This window comes from Coccinella septempunctata, chromosome 3 (assembly GCF_907165205.1).
Source record: "Coccinella septempunctata chromosome 3, icCocSept1.1, whole genome shotgun sequence".
In the NCBI taxonomy this organism is placed as follows: Eukaryota; Metazoa; Arthropoda; class Insecta; order Coleoptera; family Coccinellidae; genus Coccinella; species Coccinella septempunctata.
In genome coordinates, this window is record NC_058191.1 from 2887629 (window position 1) to 2899731 (window position 12103).

The 12103-nt window shown below is 33.7% G+C and overlaps 1 protein-coding gene across 2 annotated transcripts in view; it reads right to left on the bottom strand.

The window, feature by feature from the left end:
- The window catches only part of LOC123309346 (transient receptor potential-gamma protein), a 297127-nt gene that overhangs the window by 59563 nt on the left and 225461 nt on the right, over nt 1–12103 (bottom strand). For both annotated transcript variants that reach the window (XM_044892426.1, XM_044892427.1), the window contains 2 exons: nt 6873–7107; nt 5157–5294 (listed from right to left, as the gene is read on the bottom strand). In XM_044892426.1, coding sequence (XP_044748361.1) covers nt 5157–5294; nt 6873–7107 — 373 coding nt within the window. The remainder of the gene's footprint in view (nt 1–5156; nt 5295–6872; nt 7108–12103) is intronic.

Sequence of the window (12103 nt, forward strand, 5' to 3'; positions counted from 1 at the left end):
GATCTATTGAAAGGGTTTTTCTTTGGTTTTACTCCAGGGAATTTTCTGTTTCGAGGGGATATTTTATTTAGTTTACTTTTTAGTTGCCGTTCCGGTGCGAGTGAACCGCCGATCAGAATCCAGAGGAAGGACAACATTCCGTTTTTTATATTTTTGGAACGTCAGCCTCCATTTTTACCCGTTCTATGCCACATTTTGAGTTCCATCTCTACTGTTAGTACGTTAACCTGCTGGTGTGGATACCCGGGGGGTACAGAACGCACTTTGGTCGTGATTTTTCCCCTACTGTCCAGTGTTGATAGATTACCACTATCGTGCGTTTTCTCAATGAGTTATTATAAAAAGAGATGAATTCAGTCCTTCATTGTGTTTTGAGAATCAACGTTTTTTACTCCTCACTGTTGTATGGATATTATTCGTTTCATTTCGCAAACTAACCAAAGATTTGAGAGCCTCTGAGAAAGTACATTTAGTACTTATTCTTCAGAGGTGTTTCAATCAAAAAAACTCATAATTTTCGAACGAAAAAGACAGAGAAAAACGGCCGGAAAGGTATGTTGATGTGTTTGATCAACTGATGCAGCTCCATTCGAACTTTGATATTCGATTATTACAGTGGCAATTTTAATTTGTTTATTGTCAATTTGAAATCGATCAATGGTAGTTTGAACTTGATTATTGCCAATTTGATTTTGACTAAGAAATGATTCTGATTAGCGCCAATTTGAACTTGAAAAAGTAAATAGAATGAATAATGAATAAAAGTTAATGTCCAAATTTACTCATCTGTCAAATATTATTTTATGTTTTAAAGAATGAAAGTCAAATGAATACTGAAATATTATAGATATTGCACTTCAATTGATAAAACTAAGATATTTCGATATTTTTTATACCATTGATAAAAGAGCCCATACAAAATAATTAAATATTGATTGCAACTAACATTATTAAACAAGAGCCTCAAAAGATATGAAATTATGTTTTGTATTAGATTTGAACAATTTCGTTAGAAACCAAATACTTCAACGTTCTGATCAATTGAAGTTTCACAGTTGCTTTTAGTGAAGCCCGGAATTATTTGAAAAAACTCCTAGAACCACCCGTCTAAAAGCAATATTTTCCATTACTGCTGGGTAATTGAAACCACACAAAAAAAATTAGACTCAAGAATTGAGTGGGAAACCATAAGAGAATTTTATTTTTCGAAAATCTATCCCACGAAAACAATTTTTGAAGGAAAATCATAAGGGGTTGTTATTTCCAACCCGTAATAATAAAGTAATGAAATCTAAAAAAATTATGTGAGTTATATTTATTTATTGCTTCATATAATGTATTTTTTTATGACTCAGTGTTTTTAGAAAACGTAGAAAAAATTAAAAACTGTCAACTCGTCATCGCCTTCCAAAGGCTGTATCTTGGAAGGGAGGTCGATAACCCTGCTTATTTTCATCGAAGAATCATCTCCCTTCGCATTTGTTTACAGACACCCTGTATAGGTTGGTAGGTGTAGTTGGAAACATCAGATTTGTATAGCAGACAAATGATCCAAAATCTCCTAGGCAGTAAGAAACTAATTATCAGAAGCGACTAGAAGCTTGTGCATATTCTCCAAATGAGGTCGATGTGCTTTCTCATGATTTGAAAATTACAGATATTTGTGCAAAATGATAACGCTCTGGTTCCTAGTAACAAGAACCGAAACCATATTTCTTTTATGGTTTTCACTGGGCGACCCACGAATTTAGTATTTCCTAATGCTGGTAAACACTCATTTATAGCGGAGGACATTGAAGTCGGTTTCCATTTACGAAACGAAGATGTCGAAAAAAACTTCACATAATTCGTTTTAAACAATGAGGAATCGTAACGAATTTATTCCTTCCTTTTTGAAAAGCCACTTTACGTTCAATTTAATCCATCGCCACATTCGTGAATGTCTATACAAAGAAAAGTTCCCAAAGTAATGTACCATTCATCGCGTGCGCTATAGCCCTGGGGAACTCCACTGGACTCATTGAATGCCCTTCAGTGAAGAAATCCAATCAACTTAATGCACTTCCGGATTCTCAGTTCGTCTTTATCATATCGAAAATACTCAACGGATTAACATTACGCCATAACTTCGTGAGTTTAAGTTTCATCCATAGAATATTTATAAAAGTATATTGGTGGTGTTCTTCGTGTTATAGGAAGAGTTCGAAACTGTGGAATTGAATTAGCAACTTACAGAGATGCAAACACTCGAATTATTCAACGTCCTTTTCATGTCCTAACAAACACGCACATATAGATGGAGGTTAAATCAACGAATTAGGTGAAAAAACGGCTGACGTCCAATCAACGATCAATGGTTAACCGTTTATTGATCAACTAGTTGAAATTTTCAACTTTTTTCATTTCTACTGTTCAGAATTGTAGAACGTATAAGAATAAACTCCCTTGAAACGACACGTTAATGGTTTCGTTATAGTTAATCAAAATAATTTCTCTCTGGGACTTCTTATGGCTGTGCTCCCCCATTGCACTCAAACACAGAGTTGTAATAATTGATTTTATTGTTTGTTGAAATAATTTTGCGAAAGTAAAAATGATATGGTTCGCTCGGTTTTTGGGCCTGTTAATTCGAAAATTTTCTCGCCAGTGTTTTTCCTGAAGTAACTCAGGATGGTGATGACATTTCTGTTTTTACGTGCGTTTGTGTTGAGACGGTATATATAATCATAATTGCAGTCAGAGAACTGGCAGCAAAAACAATTTCCTACCACTGAATTTACCAAAGGTTAGAATTGGCACTTTGATTTCACTTCAGAATGTAAACTTAACCGACCGTCTGATAAGCGTAAGTGGTTGCCTCATTAGATGAAAAAACAAGAAAATAACACAATTGCTACCAAAATGATTGTATGAAAATCACCACCGATCTTAACTGAATTGAGAGTATAAGCATTTGCCGTTGATAATGGTCGCTCTTTCGAAGCATTCGCCGTCAAATAAATCGAAAAAACGCCATCAACTTTGTCACAGGTTATTATGTTAATTTTTTTCCATACGTTTACTTAATATGCAACTAACTGAGGTAGACTATCGCATTCCAAAGGCAGATGACAATTATTAGGTACGTTGAGAAAAGTTTTGAAAATTTCAGTTCACTAAGAATAAATGACTATTTAAAGTTTGTAGTGGAACTGATTGGGCTACTCCCATCTTTCTGGCTCATTATGTCCAACGTTTTGGCAAGCATTCCTCAGCCATTTTTAGAGATTATTATGTTTTTGACCTTAAGAGGTATTCTTTAAAGAATGAAGAGTGGCCGACAATTTTAAATCAAAAGTATCATTTCAGATTTTTTTATCCAATTCATTGTACAATAATCGTTTAACCAGCTCCAGCTCCGATCCAAAGTCTTTGATGTGTCTGTGTTCTGTGGTTCTGATTACAGTACTTGTGAAGCAATGAATCCATAAACGCGCTGCACTAAGTAACGTGCGTTCAAAAAAATTCGTCGTCAAGTAGGCTATGGAATTTTGAACGTCGATATTTTGTGTCTGAACGTAATTCTTAGCTCGTGCTACAGTATTTTCCAGGTGAACTGTCATTTTAGCATTTTGGATTGTTGATGAATTGAAATTATCAGCAAATTATAAAGATGGTTTTTACGGACGTGACTATTGAATCCTACTTCAAAATTGGGAAGAAAATTGAAGGGGAATGAAAATATTCTGTTCCGGCGACTTCATAGAAGCCTATGTTGCTGTAGATTATTAAGTATGAATTTTTCCATTGAACTGTTTTGCGATGTGTTGACGAAACAGGTATGTTCAAACAAAAAAGGAAGTGGTCGACCAAAGAAGAAAACTCCAGAGTTCAGCAATAATGAAAACATGATGACAGAAGCTCGACAAACCTCTGTTCAGATTCTATCTCAAGTGGCTGGAGTATCCGTTGGCATATGCCACCCGATTTTGAAAAAAAGATATCCATTTGTTTCCATGAAGGTTGACATATTATCAGAAGACTGAAAAGGTTGTGATTACCTAACCTTGTAGCATCCAAGAAAAATTGGAGTTCAGTATGCATCAGTCAAAGGCAAAATGTGGACCTACTTTCTTTTATGGAACTTTAATAGCAGAACGTTAAGAAGGAGAAAGCATCATGCGTTTTTATAGATGAATTGAATTTTAATAAATTGTTCAATAGCGATTTTCATGTAATTCAGTTCTTTTAGTTTAGTCATGGATTTTCAGTAATGACTTAATCAATTTAATATTTATAGAAAATCAATAAATATATTATTGAGATTCTTACTGTGATTTATTCATACCACTGAAGTAGCTAGAACCTTCTTACAAAAAAATCATAATACCACGATCAATTCAAGATTCATGTTTCTTACGTATGAAAATAGTGGACGGTTAAAATTTTTACGAAGAATTTTTCTGACCGCCTCAGATTGTTTGGATTCTCGTCATCTTACTCAATGAAAGAAATGCTTTTCGAACGTTGGGTGAAATTTACAGGTAACTTTCTCTAAAAAGAGCCTTTCCGTACAAAATTACGATATATGTAGAGGTTAACGTCATCATTGTTTACATTTTGGGAAGATGAAGTAATTCAAGGAAAGACATACGTTCAGCCACCGAACATCAGCCTTCAAAATTTCATAGCCTACTTGACGACGAATTTTTTTTAACGCACGTTAGTTTGGCAATGAAGGTTGTTATGATATTTTGAAGAGTCAAATCAATCTCATTATGTGACAGTTAATAATCTGTGACCAACCCAGCCTTCAATTTCCATCGATAGCGAAACAATAATTCGTTCAGTTTAGTGCAGTGGAGCACGTAACTGCATGCTTGATGAAAGTAGCACTGGAGGCTTTTTTTTTAAGGTCTGAGCATGGCAAAATCAGTTAGCTTTTTGACGGATTGGAGGCTCGTGCTTCTCTGCCCTCCTTTTCTGGGTGCGCCAATGGTTAAGTAGTAGAAATGCTGTGGAATTATTGATGAAATAAAACTTCCCTAGAATTTTTATTTACTCGGTCTCTATTCTTCGGAATTATCTTGTTGTGATTGACTTCCAAAAGTTCGAATTCTTCTATTATTTGGCCAAATAAATATTATCAAAAATGTAAGCAGAATTTAAGGACTTACCACTAACATAGGACAATATTATTCCTTCAACGAATGATGGTTTCGCCCCACGTTTTGTATAGGCAAAGTCCTCGTCGTCAGGTTTTTCTCCTAGAAGTTTTTGTAAGTACTGCCTTTGCGATGCTAATATTAACATAACTGAAAAAGAATGACTTCATTGATAATTAGAATACCAGAGTGCGGATTTAAGCTGCTGTTTTTTGTGAACAACTCTCTGTATTCGAGATCTTTGATATTTGGCTAGATAAAAAGTTATCCTATAGACGAGAAAAATTGGGAAGGATATGATTTACTTATGTAGATCTGTTTCGTAAGTCTGAAATGATAGCGCTTTTTTCAATAGTGATAGGGAATAGAACTAGTAAGCACAGCGATCTACCTTTACGGTGGATCTATATTATGCTACCAAATCAATTTGAAAAAATCATAAAGCCGAAAAATCAATCAACACTATTTATACATCGTAGTCATGTTTACTCCCAGCCGTCCAGTTTCAAGAGCGACCATTTCACCACGGTCAATATCAGTTCAAAATACCTGGTCAGGGACAAAGTAAATAGAGAGATGAATATTATATACTAACATTTTTTTTTATACTGACAGCCCTAGAACCCCAGCTCCGAGGATTGAAATGAAGCACCACTATTCTGTCCATGCGCATGTTCCTTATATTTTTCGAATGTCTAAAACGGCTGGCCAATAGAATTGATAGAAGAATATCTGGTTCACACATAAGAATTCAATTTTTTTACAGCCCTAGAGCTCTAACTTCAAGGATCAAAACAAACTGTTTTTTTGTCTACAATCGAGAGCGTGTTTCTATTCTTCCTTTCGAGAATTTAAACTGGCCATTTTAAATTATCGAAAAAAAAAAGAGAAACATGCGCTCCATCATAAACGGAATATAGGTTGATTCAAATCGTAGGAGGTGGGGTTGTAAGGCTGTCAGAATGAAACAACTGATACATTCTTCTATCCATCAATTTTATTTGGCGACCATATGGAACTCTAGGATATCAACAAAAATTATGTTAGGATATTTTAGTCATTCCTTCTTTGTACTCTAGCCGTCAATGTCCTTGGCCGACTATTTTGAACTGACTTTTCTTCTGGAGAAAGAATCCTCAAAAAATTCTAAATAGAGAAACGTAATAATATGATATGAAATGCTATGAAATCAAACCATCCCTCTAGTATGTATCTAAATGTTTTGATGAATCAGCAGGAAGGACATATTAAAATTGAATACATAAATAGAAATTTCCCAAATGATTATACCGCCTCCAAAAATATCCATTTTATACAGTAAACAGAACTGAGAATTGATTCACCAACATTAAATTTTTTTCCGGAAAAGGTCCCTGATCCCTTTTCGATGTTGCACACTAAAAATAGATGAGAAAGAATTATCCTGATTTCCACTGTAATTAAGTAATCGATGTTTTATACAGTATCCATTTATGGCCGAATAAATAACTGTAGTTCTGACAATTCCTATTCGGTTGAATAGTGAGCCTGTAATGGAAATTTAAAACGATAGTTTCTATTTGTATTCAAATTCGAAAATAGACATCAATTATTTCAATTCAGTTCAGTATTGAGTATGGCAAAAAGGGTTGAAACTTTACACAGATGCTACATCTGTTATAGATAATTAACCTGGAGGTTCTTTTTCTCTTTTATCCGACAAGTCAAATATTTATAAAGCATACTCACTCAAAAACGTAATATATGATGCGGAATGACAAATGAACTTGATAAACGGCTTCCGCATCGTCTGGCCTACTACGGAATGGGGTGCTAAAATGTAGGCGATTGAAAAGAACGGAAATAGCATGCCAATTCGAACTATTTCAAAGGCTTGCAGGACCATATTCTTCCGACGGAATCCTGGTAATCCTTCATACCACAGGCTTGCTAGAAGTTGTTGGACGTTGGAATGGGCGACGAACTGAAAGAGATATAAAACGTTCATTCGATGAAAAAACGTTGGTAATAATTCAATGGAATATATATATGTACATATAGGGGAACACTTCGACACGCTCAAAATAACGTGCATTCAAATTGCACTCTATAGATGTATTTTGAATATTGAATATGAAATCTCGAGAAAAAAATTGCGGAAACTTTCTGAAATATTCAATTTATCAACACGTGGTCTTCAAGTTAACTCACAACCTAAATCCCGCACTACAAAACGTGTTGTGACTATTGTTGTTTTTGTGCTGTGACTACGTTGTGTCTAGTGAAGGAGAAAACGAAATCTTTGTAAATGAAATATGAGAATTATTTATTCAACAGAGTTGTTCTATTATTGAATTCAATTTTAGTTAAGTATAACTTGAATTTAATTAATCAGATAACGTGCAGTAAAGGGAAAGTTTAGTTTAGCTTTTTGGGGGTATTAGAAGATTGAAAAATATGTATAATTTGATAAATAAACTCATTGCCCAAAATGCATATTAAGGGATATATATCCTTCCAAAGTTGATATAATTAAAAAAACTGCTCCGCATAAATGTGCATAAATGTATGTTGTTAAAATACATTTTTATTACACTTCTACATTTATGATATTGTTATAAAGGACGTTTTTAGAGGTTGAATCATGATTTTTCAGGGATAACTTTGGTTGAATTTGTTTTGGTGAAAAAAAAACAGAAGCATTCGATGGAGCGAAGAAAATTAAATGAAAAAGGTACTCTTATCCGAATGTAAAAAATTGAACCGTTTTTGAGATTTTTGAAATTTATTTTCTTTGCTAGACAGGGAACTTTTCAGTCGAAGTGTTATGGTGTTTATTGACCTTTGTCGGACACTAGTGATTACGACAGGGTATTTATGGCAGTTTTCGGAATTTTGTTTTTTATCATATATTTCTTGAGAACTGTTTTTCTAGAAAACGTGGAACTGTCATTTAATCCGAAGTTTTTCGTTTATTGATTGGATGGACTATCAAGTCGAAGTGTGTGTGTTGTTGACTCATTGTGGTCGTAAGATTTGTAGATACATATGTGCCACACATATAGAATAATCCGTAAGCATAAGTTTTATGGTGTATAAAGTAGAAGAGTACAACCTCGTTTTGATCCAAGGATTTTTTAATCGATCTAGGAAATCCACGAAGAAGAAAACCAGCCTAAGGCAGCTGGGTTGAGTTTATAATAACGAGAAAACAAAAAATTTTTGCATAGTATAAATTTTAACACTCCTCATCATCGTACAGTGTGTTTCACTTATAAGCGGGTCTTTGGATAGAATATGAATAGAAATGAAAACCATCAATAGAAATAAAAAAAAAGTTGACATTTCAGTACAAGAAGGAAAGAAAACAAAACGAGGTTGAGTTTGTATAGTTCGGAATTAAAATTTGGCGAGGGTAAAGATCAAATTGAATTTAATTTCCTACATTAATAATCTTATCGCAGTTCCATGAAACTGCCATTTGAATACAATTCTTTGTACATTGTGATTCACGTAAGCGTTTCGCTGAATTTTTCGGATTTTCCCCAATCATTGTATATTTGTTATCCTTCAATAATTAACTGATCTTTATATTTTATCTTATGAATGTTATCATCAGAAAGAGTGTACGCCCGAAATATAAGGTTTTCAATATTGCCCACCTTTTGTTTTGTAGAAGGTACAGAAAAATAATTTAAAATTCTTCCAGAAGCAGTTGGTTTTGCGTAAGTTTCTTATAACCGATAGGTCCGAAAAATTTATTTTCTGATCTACTTCCAATTCCATAGTGAATTTCAATTTATGGAATTATTGAAAACCTTATGTTTCGGGCGTATACTCTTTCTGATGATGACTTTCATAATATAAGTGAAGTGGAGATCAGAAAATTATTGAAGGATATAACAGCTATCCGGTTAATTGTGTCAACAGGTTAATGAATAACTATCGACACAGATCAAATAATAGAATTCCAATAGTATCAACATAAAAGCAAAAAACGAAAACGAAAAATTTATTTTCAATTTTGGAGAACTGAATTTTTTTTTTAAATTGAGTCATTTTCTATTTAATTATTGTTGTGTTTTGTATCGTTTTCAGATGCAAACGATACTCTTTGGCACAACGAAAAAAATTTGTACTAAGCATAGATTGTTCATGTTTCCAAAATTAAAAGAAAATATGATTGCAGTCCTGAAGAAGATCCCAAAAATGATCGAAACGTCGACGATTTGAAATAGTTTGTATTATTCACATTCCCATTCCCCTATGTTCGAGGTTTATCTGAAAACATCTGTAGGATTCTTCGAGATAATATTCCAGACGTCGCAAGTGCTTTCTAACCTGTTGGAGAGATGAGTAGGGGAGTCTTCAAGAATTAAAGTTTCGACGCCTATCGTATACATTGCTAACTCCGTTATTATTGATGCTACGAATTCGGTTAAATGGACAAACTATTAGCATTTTTAATGGCCTTCTCGATGCCGAAAACACAAACAAAATTGACAGTCGCGTTTTCGAAATAGTTGAAAATGATCGACTTATGTGGAAATATTTATTTCATTCACTAGTAAAAAAAATTTCTTTGTTTTGGCGAATAAAACCTCATGAGGTTGATCATTGATTGAACACCCAATTTTGGTACTAATACGAATGACAGTATTTTTTGGTTGTTTCGACAATCATGAGTTTTTATTCGCCAAAACAAGGAAATTTCTTGTACTTGTGAATGAAATGAATATTTCCACATAAGTAGCTCATCTTCAACTTTAGGATAAAGGTGATATGAGCTTTTTTATCGAGATTATTAATACGAACGGAAATACATGATGCAATATAGGGTGTTCCATTCGAAAAATATCATTTTATGAAATATTTTGAAAACGCGACTGTAAATTTTGTTTTTGTTTTCGGCATCGAGAAGGCCATTAAAAATGCTACTAGTGTGCCCATTTAACCGAATTCGTAGCATCAATAGTTGGCAATGGTGTTAATTTGAAACACCCTGTATAGATCGAACTTAGTATACAAGATTAAATGTCGGAGATGTGACAAATGTTAGATTGCAATAACTACACAATACTTGAAAAACCGTTTATATGAATACGAATATAATTGTTGATTGAGTAACAGGTATAAGAAAGAGAAGAGTGCGTTGGCGGAGGACGATTTTCGAACAAGCCAACTTATTCTTAAACAACATTGTCAATTTGGGATCAGATACTCAAAATCTGAGTGCAATATATTCTAATGTGTTGAAGAATTGTGGCTGAGCATAGGGTGTCATAATTATCCAGAATGCATGTTCAGGATCTCAGTCAATAAAGGAATGATTATTGAATGCACTCTGATACTTCAGTCATTTAGTATTTCTCGCTGCCTAATTCCTAATAAGTGGACGAGTTATTCTGAAGTCTATTACATATACTCGTAAAATATTCTTTCACTTCTTCATTCCTTTTATACTGTTGAAGACCTTTATCCCATAATTAATCCAAAAAGAATAATATTGAACAGCTGTCTGTTGTTAGTGTAAGCTGGGGTAGTATGAGTTGTCTTTCTGGATTGTACAATATCCAGGAGGTATCTTTGACGAATAACTGAAGTCATTGAATATAAGAGGTCTTATATTGGAATGGAGAAGAGGAATGAAAGAAACAAATGTTAGTTGAAGGAGAAAGGGTTGAACAAACTAATAACATCGAAGATCACAAGACTAGTATTGAATATACTTCACTCTTTTATTGTTACGACTTCTTGAGCAGCTTTCATTCGTTATAATGAGTTTTGATCCTTGTATTGTGTCTTTTTTATTTTCGGAAATACTTCATAATGAATGTCATCGATAAAAGAATGATTTTATTGTTGTGTTCTGTTATTCTAATGAGGTATCATCAATCCTTATGATTTTGTGAATATTTGTTTGCCTTTTGAAGAATCAATAGAAATTCGAATGGCCGGCAATTTCAACAATAGATTTTGTTACTTTTCTGCTGTTTCATCGATCTTCAAGCTTAGATTGCTTATTGCTGATCAATTACAAGGACGAGATTAGAAAACCAAGTAGTTTATGATTTTGGTTAAAAGGAGTTTATACCACGGGACTTTCTCGCTATCCGTATAAGATTTAAAGGAGAAAAGACTACCAGAATGTGGGTTGTTGCCAGAGCACTTGAACGATAAGTACAAGATACGAATGTTACAATAGTTTCCACTTGCGTCGAAAAGGTGGCAGCACTTCACGAACGTCTTTCTTTAATTTCACCAGGATACGAATTGTAACCAATGGCGAGCCTTTTCGGGAAATTTTTTCATGTGGAAATCCATAGAAGACATAATTTCACCTCGGAAAGTCAATGACAATGTTTTTTTTATCTATTTTTTTTTTCGTTTGAAGAATAAAAAAATTTCTGACTTTCCGAGATGGCGAACTGATTGAATTGAATTATAATGAAAATCCTATGGTTTTTGACGTAAGATATACTAATTTTTTTTTTAACCTAAGTCGGACAAATTGGTAAAATGAGTATATCCATTTTGAATGCTTATCAATTAGTACAGAATCTGGGTATTTCTTCAGACAAATACTTTTCTAGGTCATGTGTATAAATATATTATATTCTATACTGACAATACTACACATATTATTTTTGGTAACCAGAAATCAAACTGAGTTTTTAATCTTTTAAGTAATGCTTCGACGTCAATGATTCTTGGAGATATTATTGTCAAAAACACAGTCTTCGACTAGCGACGCTTGTGTCTGATTTCGGATTCCGAAATTTTTACATATTTGATACTTCTGTCAAATAGCGCAACAGTCCTATTTAGTTTTTTTCTGGTCAGTGGCCACCCAGTACAGCGTTCCATGTATTACAAAATATTTCAGGGCACTTCGAACACATACTGTATATCACCATATATGTCCAATTCCATCAACAAATTTCTCAACATGTTTTTAAAATGTTTACTATGATACATCC